Source organism: Alligator sinensis, unplaced genomic scaffold, assembly GCF_000455745.1.
Source record: "Alligator sinensis unplaced genomic scaffold, ASM45574v1 scaffold1164_1, whole genome shotgun sequence".
Taxonomy (NCBI): Eukaryota; Metazoa; Chordata; order Crocodylia; family Alligatoridae; genus Alligator; species Alligator sinensis.
The window spans coordinates 1,323,701-1,342,010 of record NW_005842225.1 but is presented as its reverse complement, the minus strand read 5'-3'; the positions used below and the strand labels follow the sequence as shown (position 1 = coordinate 1,342,010).

General features: G+C 56.6%; 1 protein-coding gene across 3 annotated transcripts; it reads right to left on the bottom strand.

Moving 5' to 3' along the window:
* Positions 1 to 6: 6 nt before the first annotated feature.
* GGA2 (golgi associated, gamma adaptin ear containing, ARF binding protein 2) lies at positions 7 to 18,234 on the bottom strand. Of its 3 annotated transcripts, none has more exons than XM_025208218.1 (17): positions 18,102 to 18,234; positions 17,086 to 17,170; positions 16,259 to 16,334; positions 14,955 to 15,053; positions 13,573 to 13,696; positions 11,832 to 11,935; positions 11,242 to 11,322; positions 9,049 to 9,186; positions 8,346 to 8,427; positions 5,860 to 5,958; positions 4,738 to 4,902; positions 4,451 to 4,506; positions 3,449 to 3,606; positions 2,617 to 2,774; positions 1,515 to 1,684; positions 909 to 1,019; positions 7 to 454 (listed from the first exon to the last, which is right to left on the bottom strand). In XM_025208218.1, the coding sequence occupies exons 1-17, from the start codon at positions 18,169 to 18,171 to the stop codon at positions 344 to 346; spliced, it is 1,887 nt and encodes a 628-aa protein (XP_025064003.1). In that variant the 5' UTR covers positions 18,172 to 18,234; the 3' UTR covers positions 7 to 343. The 3 variants fall into 3 exon arrangements, with proteins under 3 accessions (XP_025064003.1, XP_006027219.1, XP_025064004.1); XM_006027157.2 differs by having other exon boundaries at positions 4,738 to 4,905; positions 18,102 to 18,233; XM_025208219.1 differs by lacking the exon at positions 11,242 to 11,322 and having other exon boundaries at positions 4,738 to 4,905; positions 18,102 to 18,233.
* Positions 18,235 to 18,310: the final 76 nt, after the last annotated feature.

Genomic DNA, 18,310 nt, shown 5'->3' with positions numbered 1-18,310 from the left:
AGGAGGCAGCAGGGGAAGAACCGCTGGTGGGACGGGAGCGCCTGCCTCCTGCGGCGGGGCAGGGCAGGGCAGGGCGGGGGGCTGCTTCCTCCCCCGCGGGCGGGGCTGGGCTGTGCTGAGCCTGGCGCCCCCCTGCCAAGCCCCGCAGGGAGCCCTGGAGCAAGTGCAAGAAACGGAGTCGTGGGGACAGGAGCGAGCCGAGGCCCTGGGCTGTCCCCGGCACGCAGGTGCCTGCTTGACTGCACGTGCCGGCCCCCGCGGGCGCTCGTGACCAGCCCAGGCGTCCCCTGGCACGTCTGCGGTGAGGCCAGGCAGCAGCGTCCGACCCCGTCATCCCAGCCACTCAGCTCCTGCCCCACAGCTCTGCCTCGGGGAAGCCGGTCACCTCTCCCACCTCGCTGACGGGCCGCCCGCCCTGTGTGAACGTGAGCTTGTACCGCAGTCGGATAGGGTCCTGGAAGAGAGAGAGGCTCATGCAGCAGTAGGTCCTGGAGTCTGTGCCCCTCTGCCCTTCTGCCAAGGCCAAGGGGCACCACCTCGACCCCAGCAAGCAGGAGCAGCGAACATGGTGGGCCCCATCAGAGAAGCCCTCAGCTGCCCCAGGGGCGCACGGAGAGCTGGCCTGGCTGCAGAGATGGTGGATGACCCCGTTCCCCACCCTCCGCCTCCTGAGCGTGACACAGCCCCGTGCAGTCTCCCTCAGGGCTGGGCCAGCCCAAGGACCGCACCTAGGGCTGTCCCACATCCTAGTGGCACGGCTCTCGTCCCTGACCCAGCGGGGACTGTGACTGCATGCGCAGGGACTCAGGCTCCCTGAGGCAGCCCCGGCTGCCGGGTTGTCCCTGCAGCATTGCCCCCCCGTGTGCCCGACTGCTCGTTGTAGCTTCAAAGGCGGCACTGCCACTTACTTTGTTTGGGTTGGCTAGCAGCAGGACCTGGGAGATCACAGCTGGGGGGAGCAGAGGGTTGAAAGGCGGAAGCTCAGAACCCGAGGCTGGCTGTAACTTGATTCTCATCACCTGCCAGGAGAGAGGAAACAGGCTTGCTTCAATCACGGCTGGACAGCGCGGGGACCACTCCAAGATCAGCAGCTTGTCACAGACACACTGGCCTGCTGCCTAGACACTGTCTGCTGGACTCTTGCACCTGGAGCAGTGGGTGCATGCTGAGGTGCATGTCCCGAGCGGTCTGTGCAGGTCTCTGGAAAGCACCCTCGCTGTCTTGGTGAAGGAGAGCTACTCTTGTCTGTGGCAGCCCAAGGGGTCCTGCAGCCACATATGAGATCCTGGTACTAGGGCAGACATCTGCACTTGGTGTCTGGGGCAGATGCCTGGCAAGTGCCTAGGCCCAGTGGCACAGGGGAGCCAAAGCTACAGGAGCTCGGAGGAATGTGAGCGGGTCTGGTTGCCACACCCCTGCCAACAGCCAAGGCAGGTGCCCCACTACAGATGGCACAGCTTCAACCCAGGGCACTTCTGAACAGCCCAGCATCACTTTTTGAGCCCACCTCTCACCTTGGGGACCGCAGCCTGGAACACAATGTCCTGAATTGGTTGAGCCGAGGTGCTCAGCAGGGAGAGCACCATCACAAGTACGTTCACCCGGCCGGGAGCAGGGTCTCGGGAGAAGTGGAGCATGGCCTTGAAGCCATTCTGGTCATACACAGTGATGGGGGGGATGGCACCTGCCAGAGAGAGCAATGCGTGAGGCACAGGCCAGGCTGCACTGGCCACACAAACAAGAGCCAGCAGTACACCCTGACCTGCAGGAGGCCCACACGCTCCCCTAGCAACAGCACAGATCAGTGCAAACCACAACCACATCCATCTTTCACTCTGCCCTTGTGGCAGGCAGCAGGGAGCCTGGGCTGTCAGCTCAGTCACCAGCTATGCAAAGTGAGCTCAAGCCCTTCACTTACAATAGGGAAGTCAGAGCACGTGGAGGTGTGAATCTGTCCCTGTGAAGCTCCATGGAGCACTGCTGGCCTTGGCTTTGCCTCTCCCCTTTACCATGACATGCTGCTGCTGCCAGTGCTCTAGGAAGTGAGATACCACTGCCCTCTTTTACTCCCAGGCAGACACCAGGGAAGACAGCAGCTCATTGCCTTGCTAGTGCCTTGTACTGACTGGACCCAATGATCTTCCGAGGTCCCTTCCGCCCTTGCAATCTATGAATCAATCTATGAGAGCTGCTCGCAGTATGAGAGGAGCTACTGCCAGCTGGGTTTGGAAGCCCAGTGCAAAGTTAACGTACAAGAGGCATCCTGGCTAGTGAGCAGGGAGCCCAAGGCCATTTCAAGGGTGGGTTCCTTGCACTCAGGCTCAAGGGTGAATCTATACCTTCATGGGGAAGAGCAGCTGGGAAGGTGCAATGACTGCTGGGAGATTTCAAACACAAAGGTCACAAGGGGCTGCAGGGGCATCACCAGAACTGTGACCCCTCGTTCCTGGGCTTGGAGTCTGTCAGCCGGAGGTGGGCAGGGAGCCAGGGACATGGGTATCACCCTGTCAGCTGTCACTGCCTTCCAGGCTGCTCCATGGCAAAATAGCTACTTGCTGGGGATTGGGGGGTGGGCTGCACTGAACAGGGCTGGGACACAGAAACCTTTGCTCTTACTTGGTTTAATTGAAGCTAAGGGGACAAAAAGGTTTGCCAGCGAAGAGTCCTGCAAAGCAGCAGCAGGTTTCAGCTCACAGGCGAGACTGGAGAACAAAACGTCTGCAGCAGAGCTACACGGAAGATCTGGCAGGGACGATTTCAGGGGTGATAAATTCCTGGAAGGAAAGGCATGCAGAATACTAACCACCCCTCCTGCGGGGTGGCCCTTCCCCCCCAGCATCCCTCCAGTCTGCTCACGCCCCCCAGCCCTGCAGGGTGCAAAGAATCTGCTAGCAGACCCTCCAAGGGAGTCATTGTCAAGCCTGTGCCGATTCTACAGGACGCTGAAGGAACTGCTGCTTCAGCGCTCGTCAGCACTCTCTGTGGCAGATCCTGTTACAGTCCCTTCTGTCCTTACAATCTCCAGGCGATTCGTTTGGCCTGCCAGTTGCTAGGTTTCCTCTGACAGCCCTGAAGAACGTTCCAGCAAGGTCTGCAGAAAGCCGTCCAAAGCGCTTTCAGAGTAGCAGAGTGCTAGAGAAAGCTCTGAGTTTAAACTGTACATGTGTCCAGCTCAGAAGCAGCTTGTTACTAATCCATCCAGCCACAAAGCTTCCACACTCCTGGAAAGCTTTGCAGAGAAAACCCTTGTTTGCAATTAAGCAAAGCTAGGGATAAATGTTGCATCAAGCTGTGAGTGATAGGGAATGGGTGCAGTGCCAAACCAGGGGCGGTTTGCCTTCACTTGCTTGCTACAGTTAGGGGGTTCTACAAGGTCCCTCGGATCTCGCAGTCTTACCACAGGACTGCCCGCCTCCAAACAGACTTGAGCTGCATTCACTTGACTTACAAGGGAAATGGCTTTGTCCCAGGCAGTGAAGACAGCTGCCCGGCCATGCCACAAGGCGTGTTCTTCTCTGGAGAGCTGTCCTGCCAGCCATTCCCCAGCCCCGTGCTATGGTGGGTATCAGCATTCCCGGTTTGATTGTATCCGTTGTGCCCAGCCATCTGCAAAATAAGGAGCTTTAGGTTCCTGCAGAGCCGGCACCACAGAGCTAAATACTGCAGCAAAACATAGGGGCACGCGCAAATCATGCCAAGGCTGTGTTTTTAAACGCAACTGAAACAGAGCAATTAGAGGTAATTTGGTGGCAAGTCTCCCTGGAGGAATTCACTGAACAGCTGGCGGCAGGGGCTGGCAGGCTGCAAAGGTGATCATCTCAGTACAAATGAGCCTGGCAAAAGCAGTGCTGTTCTCCGGCTGCAGCTGGGACAGAGGTGGGTGCTAGTCCCTTCCCACCTGGCCAGCCAGGATCTCTGTGGGTGCAGATACTTGTAGAGGCACCCCCCATGCATCACAAGGCCCTGGGAGCAGAAAGCACAGCCGTCTGCCACAGAAACGGAGCTTCTTGAAGGACAGTCAAGTCCCTTTGCTATCTGCAGTTCTAGGGTCTGGAATGTCTTGAAACACCTCCAACCCTAGCAGGCAGGAGCGCAGCTCTGGCAGATCCGGTTTCACCCTGTGGGGATCTGTGGCGCGTGCTCCAAACCAGTGCTTTTTCCCACCCCTTTGCCTGCAGGCCAGTATTCTGACATTTAATTCTCTGCCCCATTTTCCCCTCACCTTGCAGCCAGTGAGTGCTGGGACAGGCTGAGTCAAAAGGAGACCCAGAGACCCTGCCATGCTTTGCCCCCCTGCGGGAGATACACACACAAGCTTGACCAGTGCAGCCTTTTTCATTTGCAACCATAGTCATCTTTCATAGACCCCTTGACATAGCCTGGGGACCTCCAGGGGTCCGTGGACCACAAGTTGAAAGCCACTGGGCTAGACAATCTGGGCATCGCTCACCTGTAAGGAGCTGAACTCAGGCGGTGGCTTCTGTATCACGGGGGAGTCACTGAGGCCTAGGGAAGCAGCAAAAGCAGAGACCAGTCAGCACAGGTGAGGCAGCCCAGGGGTCAAATAGCAGAGTCAGACCGTGACTCCGTGTTGTGAGGGAAAATGGGCTCCCTGATAACTCAGGGCAACCCCCCACACATGGCTGCATCCACTCTTTCAGGACAGATGTGAAAGAGGAAGCCAGAGCCCACGCTAGACACCAAGACCTCACAGGAGCAGGGGCATTGCGCACAAACCTAGTGACATCAGCTCTTCTTCAAGCAAGCAGGTGGAGGTGGTGCTGCTGTGTCGGGAGGCAGCCTCCTCGTCTTCCCATGGGTCCGGGGGGAGCTGGGACGTGGCATCCAGCTCCGAGAAGTCTATAAGTGTGTAGCTCTTCACAGTGCCCTGTGGCGGCTGCACTGCTGCAGGAACAGCAGGAAGGGTTAATGGCTGGTTCGGGGGGGCCAGCCCAAGACCCCCAAGAGGTGAAGGGTCCCAGGGACATTCGCGACAGGCATGGCAAAGGGATTGAAGGTGGCAGAACCCCATGACTCCTCTTTTGTCCATAAACAGAACTGACATAGTTGGGCAGGCAGCCCCTCAGCAAGGCTGGGTCAGTGAGACAATAGTGCAAGCTGCCCTCTAGCGTGTCTGCCCCGGTCCTGCCCTGCACAAGGTGGGGTAAGCACCAGGCCTGTGCCCCCATGCTGGTTTCCTGACTTACAGGGATCAGGGATAGTTCCCATTTCCGCTGCTTTTTCTGGAGGACTCCAAGAAGGCAGCACACAGAAATCCCACCATGCTGGAAGGACGACACCCGAAAGCTCAATGGCTGTTGGCAAACCTCAGTTCTCTGGACAGACTAGCCAAAATCCCTTCTCCTCCCCACAGCTCAGCCTTCACCTCCTCAGCTTTGGAGCTGCCATCCTTTCTCTACAGCTCCAGCTGCTGCAGAGCCAGCCAGCACAGCCTTTCTAGGAATGTGGGAATTTCTAATCTAAAAAATAACGTTTTTCACATCAGAAAGAAGCAAAAAAGGTGCCAAATCCACCTTTTTTCCCTTGCAGTTTCCTTCTCAGTCAATACACAGAGCCCTAAGATAACCACCTACGCCTACACCTTTAGCACAGAGGAAGGAGGAGGCCTAAGAGATCGTTCCTGCGCCCTCAGTGCTCTGCATCCCAACAACCTCCCTGCCACCAAGCGCGGACAGGGCTCGCTGACTGGCATGGTGGGGGGAGTTCATGCTTGTCTGCAATCTTTAGCATGCTCTCCGCATTCAGTCTCGGCCGCACGCCCATCAGAGCCCCACTCAGATGCCGTAGGGGGAAGGAGGTTTCACTGCAGCTGTCAGTGGACCCTGGAGGATTCTTTACCTGTGGCATCAGCCCTGCTGTCCTGGTCGTGGCCAAGTACAGTCTGCTTGTAGGAGCCAAGTACTTGCGTGAGTTGGTCGTTGGCCTGGAGAATCTCAGCTGTGGAACAGAAGACAAACCTGGCTGCTCCAACAGGAAGGCCAGCAGGATACCACCTTCCACACGGATCACAGACGCGCTGGAGCCCGTGCCTGCAAACCTGCCAGCCACAGGGCAAGGCCCAGCCAGTCACCCCAGCTGCTGTTGCCATGGCTGAGCACAGGGGCTGTCATAAGTCCTGTCTCAGACTGACCTGTGTTTACCCAGCTGAGACGCTGTGATTTTGCACAATGCCCAGAGACAGAAAAGCAAACGCAGCTAAAACCCCAGGTCCAAGCCTTCCCCCCACTCCAATCCCCTTCCCCTGCCTGATGTGCTGCTCTGCTTTTTGCTTCCTTCCCTGTCTGTGCAATGCTGCCTGTAATCTGCCACGTGCCCCATGCCACAGGTTAGCAATTCCATGCAAACTATTGTGACCAGCGCAGGGTGATAAAGGACCTCACAAGGCTGTGCCATACAACCCTGCCCTGAGGCTGAGCCAAGGGCACTTAGACCAGGGGTCTGTCCATCCCGTTTTTAAAAACCTCCCGTGAAGGAGCCTCTCCAGGGAGCCTGTCCCAGCCTGTCACCACCTCTCAGTTGAGCAGTTTTCCTGGCAACAGCCTAAACCTCCTTTGCTGCATATTAAGCTATTTCATTTTGTCCTTCCTCCAGCACAGGGAGAACAATTGATCACTGTTGGTTTTACAACAACCTTTTACATAATGGAACACTGCAGCCACAGCCCCCCCGCCACACACACAGTCTAAGGAAAACCCAATTCCTCCCCTTTCCTCATCAGTCACGCAGTATGACCCACTTATTCCTGATGCTCCAGCGTGTTCAGAGTTTTAAAGGGTGCTGCCAGAGCTGGACAGCATCCAGTGGGAGCCTCGGCAGGACTGAATACAGGGAAGAACTGTCCTGTGCCCCACGTGCAAGTCTCCTGGGAACGCACCCGGAGTGAGACAGGCCTTTCCGGTAGCAACACCGCACTGTTGGCTCATATTGAGCGCAGGAGTCACGGTAAGCCCCAGATCTCTGTGCTATGGCAACCTAGCCAGCACCCGCCATTTCATACTTGACTTCTCCGCTCTTGGTGAGCACTTCACACTTGTGTCTGCTGAGTTTCTTTCTCTTGATTTTAGATCCTCCCTCCAGGTTAGAATCAGAGTCATTGAAAAGGAGGATTGGAGGTCGCATCGAGTCCAACCCCCTGCTCCAAGCAGGACCAGCCCCAACTCCATCATCCCAGCCAAGGCTTTGTTTACCTGGGTCTTAAATACCTCCAAGGATGGAGACTCCACCACCTGCCAAGGTTGTCAGGATCATTTTGAATTCTCATGCTGTCCTTCCAAGTACTTGCAAACCTACCCCACCCCTAACACTGCTGTCCTGTGGCTGCACAATCACAGACTCCATGGGCCCCGACTGAGCTGCCAGGGGCAGGACGCTGGCTCTGTGCTCTTGCTTCAGGGTCTCTGCTTGTTTGGGCAGGCCTCAAAGCACGTGTTCGCACTGGTCTTCAAGGTTATTGTGGCAGTCACAAGGCCCAGAAACACTGTGTTTAGACACGAAGAGAGAGACTGGACCACAGTCCTGTAGGAAGGGCTGAGTCCCACAGCTGTGGAAGGCTGGCGCTGTAGTTGCTCCCTGACAGGGAGCGAGGTGGGAGGCGAGGGGGGCACGGGTGTGCCAGGGAAAGCGGATCTCCCCACAGGCTAGAACTCAGCAGGACGCCCCATGCACCAGCCTCATGGCCCAGAGCTGTCCTGGCTGGAGGGAACCAGACGTCCTCGAGTGACTAAGGACCCTACTGAGCATTAACTATGTGCTCCAGACAGAAGAACCAGACTACACCAGAGAAACCTTGTGACAAGGCTGCTGAGCCTGACCTGGACGCGAGAGCCTGGGAGGTCTGCCATTGGTGACACTGCCCCTGCCTCTACCCTGGGGTAGTGCTAGCTGCCACTCTCCTGTGAAGGGCAGGAAAGGATGCCGAAGAATGTCTGTACTGCAGAAGGAAAGCCCCAGAGAGATGCAAGTCCATGCTACCTCAGGCCTGCTTACATCTCTGGATAGGCATTTGCTGGGTCTCGGGCCATTGTTTTTTGTCATGTGTCCCTTTAAACTGCTGCTTTTGTTGTTAATATTTGCTTAGATCTGAGCCCAAGGAAAGTGGCGGGTGCAGGGACTGGCAGGTATGGGCACACTGCAGAGACGCGGGGCAGATGGTCCGTCTGGGGACCGTAGAGACCCACTGTGCGGACACAAGGGCCCCTGCTCGTCCCACCTAGGGGCACCATCCCAGGGACAGGGATGCACCACTGGGCAGTCTCCTGACTGGAGAGCAGGAGGGGGAGCCCAGGGGCAGGAGGGGGCTGGCATCACGCTCTGTTGAACTTTACCCAAAGCCTCATCATTGTCCACAGTCTCGCTGGCCAGGCGAAAGAGCAGAGGCCGGAGCTTCTCACAGTGTTCGGACAGGTCCTGGGGAAGAAAACACAGGCCATCAGGTGCTGGCCTAGCCTGGCCCAGCCTCAGATCACCGCACTCGACCCCTGCAGCCGCAAACGCAAACTCTGTGGAAAGGAGAGGCAAGTCATCGCCTCCTGCACCAGGCCAGACAAAAGCTCTGTTGGCGCTGGGCCATGAGCTGCAAGGACAGGGACTGGGGGAAGGGGCTTCCCACCCCACCACCCCCAGCCCTCCGATGGGGTCCTGCAGCATAGCACTGTGTGCAGCCACCAACAGGCATGACAAGGAATCAGGCATAGGAGGGCTTATCTGAGTACTCAGCACGCAGCACGCTCACGTGCACTGACCACTGCCAAGAGAAGCAAAAGCATGCACTTTGCAGCTGTCTGCAGGAGAGCTCAGAGGCCTGTCAGCTGGGAGCGCACCTGATCCATCTTGCACAGCCGGACTGGAGGAAACCCCCACATGGCAGGACCCCCCAGCATGCAGGGGCCATTCTCCAGCTGTCCACAATGCTCTGGTGCAGGCTCAAGCTGACAGACAGATGCCACGGGCAGCTCCAGCCCCAGCCATGCTCAGTCACTGGTTCTGAGCACCCCAGGAGCCTGGGCAGGAGGAGCAGCAGCAGCTCACCTGCAGCCTCCCCAGGTCGGGCGCGGAGAGCTCTCGCCGCCGGTATCGCACCAGCAGCTCCTCCAGAAGCTGGACGCTCTTGCGGACATCATCAAGGGTGTTCAGCCGCTTGGACACCTTGGCCGATTTCTCCTGTTCCTGTGATATGAGGCACGATAAAGCAGGGTGGGAAAAGGTGCCTGGCTGAGCCAGTGCCCTGGCTATGCCAACTGGGATGTGCTCAGTGCACTACTCCTCAGCCAGCACTTGGCCCGGGGCTTCATAGGAGAGAAAACCAAAGGGAAACACTAGGCCTGTGCGAGTCGGCAGCTATTCGATCTGACTTCAGATCCGGCCGCTTCGGATGGCCGTGATCCGATCCAGAGCTCCGGACCGGGTTCCCGCTTCGATCCGGCCAAAGAGGCTCCGAAGCTTTGGAGCTGCCTTGGAGATTTGGCCATAGGGTATAATGGGAGATCAATGAAATATGTATAACTTTGTTGTTTTTTTGTCTGATTTGGATGAAATTTGCAGAGATGGTAGCCTCTGCTGAGAGCATGAAGCCTGCCAAGATTCAAGAATATCAGTGCAGGGTTTGGGGGGAACTGCACCTCAAGCTGCTGACAGGCAAAACTCGTGACATAGCTGACCCTATGGGTGCTAAGGCGCAGCGGGGTGAAAACTGCAGGGATGGCGGCCCCTGCTGCGGCCACAACACCTGCCAGCTGTCACGGAGATCGGTGCAGGGGGGTTCTGGGGCCCTGCATCCCTCACTGCTCACAGGCAAAACTTGTGACATGGGTGCTTGTGCAACTGTGTCTGTCTTGGGGCAGTTGACTGTCTGTTTTGATTCTTTCTTCTCCTTAGCTTGTGGCTTTGTAGATGTTAATCATTGCTCGTTAACACCTATAAAACCACAAGGAGAGGAAAGAATCAATACAATCAACTGCTCCAAGACAGACAGTTGCACAAGCACCCATGGCACGAGTTTTGCCTGTCAGCAGTGAGGGGTGCAGGGCCTCAGAGCCCCCCTGCACTGATCTCGTCGGCAGCTGGCAGACGTCACAGCAGGGGTCATCACCCCTGCAGCTGTCACCCCGCTGCGCCTTTACACACGCAGGGTCACCCAAGGCACCAGTTTTGCCTGTCAGCAGCTTGAGGGGCAGTTCCCCCCAAACCCCTGCACTTATCTCCTTGACACCTGGCAGGCTTTGTGGCCTCAGCAGAGGCTACCACCCCTGCAAGTTTCATCCAAATCAGAAAAAACAACAAAGTTGCAGGTATTTCTTTGATTCCCCATTATACCCTATGGCTGGATCTCCCAGGCGGCTCCAAAGCTTTTCCGAAGCAGTTTGGAAAGCCCAACAAAGTCAGCGCTTCGATCCGGCCACGCTGCTTCGGATGCCGAAGCATCCAAAGCTTCTCCGGATCTGAAGCATGGTCCGAAGCTTCACACAGCCATAGGAAACACTATCAAATATAACCATACGCGCAGCCTGTGAGGGACATGAACCTGCCAAGAGCCAGCCCGGGGCACATAGCAGGGGTTAACTGATGCTGTGGGGCACACGAGGTTCATGCCAGCCACTATGCAGGGTGACAGACCATGAGATCCCCCCCATGGGGCTCAGCCTAGCCCAGTAAGGAGCCTGGCTGCTCCACCAGTGGAGAGGTTCATCCTCCCCCTGCCCCATCTCACCCCAGGAGCTGGTGGGATTTTGCTCAAACATCACCCACAAAGTAAACACCCTCTCCAGCCAGTGCTAAGACCACGCAGGTGCTTGTCAGCTCGAAGGGGAAACCCAAGCAAAAGCCTGGGACATCACAGCAGGTCTGCTGGCACCTGTCCTGAAAGCAACACTGCTCAGTGCTCGGGGCAGTGCAGCTGTCACTCCTGGCACCCTTGGCAGGGAAAGTTTACTACCGAAATGTTATTGATACCAGGTCTCCTTTCGAGGAGCGGCTCAGCAGTTCCCGCCTCCTGGATGTACGTGCTGCCTCCTGTTCTGCTGGGGCAGACTTCCCTGCCAGGCTCCCAGTCCTCCCCTGGTTTCTTTCCCTCCAGGCCCCAGTGCAGCAGCAGCAGCAGCGATGATACAGATGGTGCATCAAAGGAAGCTGCCTCTCCTCCTCAGCCTGTCTCTCCTCCCCACCTGCCAAGAGCACAGCTCCCCTGATGCGGGCAGGCAGCTGTTAGCCTCTCCCACTGCCTACCTCTTTAATCATGCTCTTGATCAGCCTGTTGGCAGCCTGCAGGTCCTCGGGGTGGCTGCTCTTCAGAAGTCTGGCTAAGAGCTGTTGAGCAGAAACCGTTAAAGAACAGCATGAGCAACAGCCCCCAGGTGCTACGCTACAGCCACTCAGCTCATACACGTGGATGTGTAAAGCTGCCACAGCTGGCGAGAGCCCCGCAACACACGGGCTCTGTCTCACTGCCTGGTCAGGATCCTGTGACAGCCTTGCACCAGTCACAGCAAGGGCAAACTGCCGGCAGCAGGAACTACTCCGGGCCTGACCACCCGCTGTCAGAGCCAGTCTGTCTGTCTGTCTGTCAGTCTCCCCTTCTCGCTCTCCTATTCCAACTTGGATACGTGATTAAATGGGGACAGAGACACTGCTCCTACAAACCTCAAAACAGCTCCAGGAGGAGGAAATAAGAGAGCCCCACCAGCACAGCCAGCAGTCTGGGGGTCGGTGCTTGGTGTGGGGGAGAATGGCAGAGCAGAGACTTCCGCGAGTTCCCAACCCTGGGCTCTCACAAGCAGGCTCTGCCTGTCCACCTCCTTCACCCACCCGAGATTTACCTTGGACTTCTCTTCATCAACATCAAAAATGGAATTTTTAGGTCGCGGTGATGGAGGGGGTAAGATTTTGTCTTCCAGCAGTTTGGGGTCTTGTTTTACGAGCCCTGAAACAAGTAACAAAGAGAATGACATTATAATGGCTTCCAAAAACTAGGGCTATTTAGCCTGGGGAAGAGAAGATGGGGGGGATTTGGTAACAGTCTTCAAACACCTGCAGGATGACTGAAGAGAGGATGGAGATGGACTTTTCTCTGTGGCTGTCAGGGATAGATAGGACTAGGAGTAATGGTCTCAAGCTGCAGCAGGGGAAATTTAGGTTGGAGATGAGAAGAAACTTCCTGACTATGAAGGTGGTCAAGCATTGGAACGGGCAACTAGAGAAGTTGCGGATTCTCCAAGCTTGGAAGTTTTCAAGAGTAGTCGATACGCTGGAGGGTAGGGCTAGGATTCAGAGTGACCTAGACAAATTGGAGGACTGGGCCAAAAGAAATCTCATGAGGTTCAACAGGGACAAATGCAAAGTCCTGCCCTCAGGACAGAGCAATCCCCTGCACTGGGACAGGCTGGGGGCCGACTGCGACTGGCTGGGCAGCAGCTCTGCAGAAAAGGACCTGGGGGTGACAGGGGACAAGAAGCTGGACAGGAGCCAGCAGTGTGCCCGTGTTGCCAAGAAAGCTAACGGCATCCTAGGCTGCATCGGTAGGAGCGTCCCCTCTGTTCAGCACTGGGGAGGCCACGTCTGGAGTCCTGTGTCCAGTTTTGGGCCCCCCCCACTACAGAAAGGATGTGGACACATTGGAGAGAGACCAGTGGAAGGCAACAAAAATGGTTTGGGGGGCTGGGGGACAGGACTGGTGCGGAGAGGCTGAGGGAACTGGGCTGATTGAGTCTGGAGAAGAGAAGACTGAGGCGGGGGGGGATTGAATAGCAGCTTCACCTCCCCGCAGGGGGGCTGCAAAGAGGATGGAGCTGGACTGGTCTCAGTGGGGGCAGATGACAGGACAAGGAGCAATGGGCTCACGTTGCAGCAAGGAAAGTTTAAGTTGGATATTAGGAAGAATTTTCTCACTAGGAGGATAGTAAAACACTGGAAGAGGTCACCCAGAGAGGTGGTGGAGTCTCCATGCTTGGAGGTTTTGAAGACCTGGGTAGACAAAGCTTAACTGGGATGATGTACTTGGGGCTGGTCCTGCTTTGAGCAGGGGGTAGGACTAGATGCAACTTCCTGAGGTCCCTTCAACCCTCATTTTCTATGATTCTGTAACCCCCACCTCTTCACACGTGATGGGCTGAACCCACTGGCACCGTAATGTTCCTGTTACACCTGCCAAGCATGCTTGTTGCTGGATCAGCGGGCCAACAAGGAGGCAAATACTTGTGCATAGGTGAGACCGTGCAGGCAACAAGCTTCCTGTAGTAGGACTTTGGGGCAGAGGTACACAGCTTGGGCAGACACCAGCGGCTGAAGGCCCTAACTCCCGCTGCCTTCCAGGGGAAGACAGGCACCTAAGTCCCTTGTGCTCTCTGCACACGTGCTCCCAGCAAGCACCTCCCCAGATCTCTAGGTGCCCCCAGACTGTTACAGATCTAGTGCTTCACCCTCGTTCCCCGCACACCGAGACCACTATGGGAACAGCTGAATCATGCTGGAAAGGCTTTCAAGTCTCTAGTCAGCTCTCTGTGGTTTGAAGCCACGTGACTTTGAAGGGGGAAAAAGGAAACTGAAATAACAGAACTCAACCTTGTTTCTTCAGCATCTGATAAGCATCCCGGATTTTAACTTCCTGAGGAAACCAAACCGTCCAACTGAACATTATTTCTATGACTCTTGATTTGACCTTTTCTGATGACCAGCTTCCAAAATACTAAAAACAAAAAGGAAAGTGGTTACAACCAAAGGGCTTTGGCTTCAGCCCCAGAACGTTCAGGCACAGAGCCGGTGTTGGTAACGGGTTCCCGATGCGTTATTTATGGTGCTGCTAGTTACAAATCCTACAATTGATGAAAGCATTTGTAGTGATGTGTTCAATTAAAGACTCTCTTATTAAACGTATAGTAAATAATATACCCCAAGAAATAGTGAGGGTGCTGTCTGACCAGCTCCGAGCAGGGAAGGCAAAAGCCGAAGGAGAAGTCCCCTTCATTTGTTTTGCTTTTAATTACACTGAAAACAGTTTCCTGCTTGTACTTAAACATTCCCTGACTTGTTTCCAACCCAAACAGTACAGCCAGATCCAGGAGTGGAAAAGACTGAACACTGAGCAGAAAGAGAAGCAAAAGGAGGGGGGAGGGTAGTGTATTCTTCACGGCTCACTCCCACTCTTTCTAGACTCTCCTAGAGGCTCTTTCATGATCATAAATCTTTTACAGCCCCCTCCAGCTCCTTGTCCTTCCCCAGGTGCTGGTGCAGATTCAGAGGCTCTTGTCTGGGCTTCTGGGGTGTTCCCAGAAAGCTGGCAGCCAAGAGCCCAGCACTATGAAGCACAAGCTGGATAGAAACAAGAAGAGTCTCCAGCATTTCTAGGGGCCCCACCATGTCCCAGTGGAGCTGTGAGTAGGGAGAAAGAAAGAGCCAGAGACACCAGGCAAGCAGGAAGAGGCAGAGTACAACCCACCATGGGCACATCTGCAGGGCGAAGGCAGCACCCCCCAACCAGGCTTTGCATGAGCGAGCTCCAGACCCTGAAGCACGAGAGTTGTGTTTGCACAGCCCTGCTGAGAGCAAATCCTCCTAGGTGTGAACAGGGGACTGCTTCTGGTTACGTGTGAGCTCCAGATGCTACTAGTCCAGGCAGTGCTACTGCATGCTGTGAATACCTGGTGTTTAGTGACACTTCCTGCAAGGGGCTCTGGCCCGAGAGCCGGGTGCTTTCCCCACACTGGACACCTCACATGGGCTCACCCAGCAGCTCAGAGGGGTTGCACTCCTTCCTCAGCTCTGTGCACTCCCCTTCGATTTCCAAAATGATGTCGCAGTGATTCCACTCCCGGCACGCGCTGTCCCAGCGAGGCACTGCAGAACCGTCCTACTCGGTGCCCACGTGCAATCAGCACGAACGTCACCTTCCTACGTGAATTCTTGAGGATGCTCGGCCGGCTGGGTTGAGGCTGTGGCTCACCTACCTTTGGGGACAGCACTTTGATCAGCTCGTTCAGGAATCGGAATTTTGCCACTTCGCTGTGAAACCTTTCCCCGCAATTGTTCACACACGTCTCCAGCACCTGCAGAGAAATGAATTAAGCCACACCACCAGCAGCAAAGCCCCGCGCCCGTGCAAAACTGACCAGACATTCCTCCAGGCTGGGCCAGCAGGACATATTTCTAGGAACCTATTGGCAACCCAGACACATGTAAAAGATACTAAAGATGTTACTGATGGGCTACGTGTGTCATTTTTACCCATCATTCATTCATTTTCACCCTTTTAAAAGCAGCGAGCATGAGCAAACAGACAGCACTTCAGGGAGGAAACCCCAGCCAAGGAGGAGCACCAGAACATGGCAGACCATGACTGTCGCTTGCAAACCCCAGACCCGTCCCCGCAGTGACAGAGCAGCAAAGCGAGGTGATATGAACTGGCTCTTCCCCTCCAGGAAACAGTCGCAGGCACAGCAGGCTGTGGTGCAGCCAGCAAGCTCCACTCCAGGGGTGCCCATGGCCTTGTCTATGCTAGCTGCCAGGCATCCTGCCAGCAGACGGAGAAGCCACCATAGTATATTCACATCCACATACTTGTACTACAGCAGCTCGTCAGCAGAGCGTTCCTGGAGACGGCAGCGGCAGACAGTACAGGTGTGTCTACACAGGCCTTCTGCCAGCTACCAGGGGTTGGCAGACCCCTTCTTGCACTCAGGAAGGCCACGGAGCAGCCTTGAAGCTGATGGCCTCACAGGTCCGAATTCTACTGGGAGGCTATGTGGGCAGAACTGGCCTAGGGTCAGAGGAGCCCCGGGTGCAGCAGGCCAGGACCAGGAGAGCCAGTGGGCAGTGGGGACTGATCAGGCCATCCTATAGGGGCTCCTGTCTGACGTGAAGGGGAAGATGGGATCCTGGAGACCGCGCGATGCTGTGAACGCATGAGAGAGCCTGACCCTGAAGCGGGAACACGGAGCACAGGACTCATGGGAGGGGGGTGCAGGTAGGGAGACAGGGCCCGGCAGAGCGGTGGGCTGGAAATGCAGAGCGCGCAGCCTGGGACTGAGCTGTCTGAGGGAGAGCTGCGTGGGAGGCCGGCACGGTGGTTACTCCCACAGTAGCACTCTCCAAAGCTTCTCCGTTACAATCATGTGCACCAGGAACAAGTGAAAGGGGACAGTTCTTTTATTTTCTTCTTTTTTTTTTTTAAAGTGCTAGACACAAAGTGTGCCCTGAGAAGGGCATTTCCAGCTCCCCTCTGCCCATGTGAGCGTGGGGATAAAGCACTTACTGTTAAGGCATGAAGAGCTTCCATCTCCTGCGGCGACTGTATCTTATGGGCAAGCAGTCGTGGTGCAAGGGACGGGCTGGGGAGCAACAGAAACAAGTCAGGGAGTGCATGGCCTCTCCTGAAAGCAAACACTGCTGCTTCTACGGCGGAGAGAAGGGCAGCTACCAGGCTCCCCAGTGTGGCCCTCCCTTTGGCTCAGTGCTGGGTTGGGGTCTACCCCTCAAGAGGTGAGGGAGGGAAGCAGGCAGGCAGCAGCTTCCCAGGTGGGAATGATTACAGTTCCTCATGGTCATGCCTGCTGCAGAGCATGGGCAGCACAGGGCCATCACCCTGGGAGGACCACGGCATGCTGTCTCCTGAGCTGCCAAAAGACAGGTCCGGTGCTGGGGCCGTGCACTCCACACCTCCAGCAGGACGACTGGTCATTAAGGAACAGGACCTGCTGCCCGAACGCATGCCTCTGCCCAGGAGAAGCCCAGGATCTGCGGCACTGGCCGGCCCTCCTGCTCGATCAGCTCCTCCAGTGGGGACTGCAGCCCCATGAGGGGCACTCGTGTCTGTGCAGAACAGCCCCTAAGAAACCTGCACCCGCTCGGCACAGGGGTGCGAAGGACTGGAAGGCTGGACGTGCCCCTGCAGCTGGTTCTGACCTGTTATCAGAGCAAGGCCGCCCCCTCCCACCACAGCGCCTGAGTCACTGCTCTGAGCCCTCCCGCTACAACAGGATGATTTGCAGATTACTTTTCCCCTCTGTGATGAGATAATCTCGGCGCCAGATGCAGCGCAGAGCTCAGAGCGAATGCAAAGAGCACTGCTGCCTCACTCACCCTTCTGGGTCGGTGTTCACCTGGTCGCAGAACCGCTGGATGCATTCCCAGTTCTCCTCGGGGATGCTTGGGTCCGTGGCTTTATCTGACAGAGAAGAGAAGAGGGACAAAGGCCACCTCGGGGTGAGGTGCGTGCAACAGAGGAGCTTCCAACACGCTCGCCCCAGGGTCACACCTCCAGCCTCTGCACTCGCTCCCACCCTCAGCACCTACTTCAAGACCTCGCACGGAACAGGCGGAGCTGGAAGGCTCGGAGCAAACGGGAAAAACCTGGTTACTGTAATAGGTGTCCGGACAGGCAGGACCGAGCCTGTGCTCTTACCCGCTCGGAGAGGGGCAGGAATCGCGGCAGGCTTGAAAGACAGTCGCTGGGCTTCGACTGCAACAAGGGAATGTAGGTTGGGCCCTAGGTGGTCATTTAGCACCGGGACAGAGGCCTTGGATTGTCCTTCGTGGGAAGCATTTTAGCCCTGGTTCAACAATCATTAGTCTGGGGTGATTTAGATGCTGCCTTGAGGCCCTTCCAGCCCTAACATCCTATGACTCTGTAATGAGAGGCTGCTCATAGCAGACGGCGCTGGAGCGATTAAACTCCTCTGACAGCCCTGCTGTCCAGGGCCGGTCCACACTGCCTCCGGCGGTGCCGTGCTGATCCCTACCAGCTAGCTCACGGCGCAGACGGGGCCCAGCCACAGCGGGCGTGCCCCCAGAGGAGGGGAAGAGTTTTCTGCAGCTCCCGAGGCCCCTCTGCTGCCTTGTCCAGCGGCTCGCAGGACACAGGCCCAGCACTGCCCTGAGCTGTCTGGGCTCAGCAGCTGCAAGCCCACAAGGCACCAGGCTGCAGGCGACGCTGTGTCTCCTGAGACATTTGCCAGAAAGAGTCCTGCAGCCCGGAGCAGCAGAGGCCAGCCCTGCAGGGGCCAGGTCCCCGGGGTGAGCAACGTTCCCAGGCCGAGCAAAGCCTCACGTGCAAACGGACGGGGTTTCTCCGCGAGGCGCGCACTTGTGACACTCACTTCTGATCCTTGCAAAACGCAAAGGAAGTCTCTGGGCGCCGGCGGCCAGAGCCCCGCGGATCCGGGCCATCGTGAGAAAGCCCCGTTTCCCCTCACCGGGGCTGTGCTTCTCCAAGCCCTCGACACAGCCGCGGCGGGGCTGCAGACACGCGAGTGTTGGGGTGCGGAGGCATGAAGCCCCAGAGCTTCCTCTGCCGGCGGGACCCACC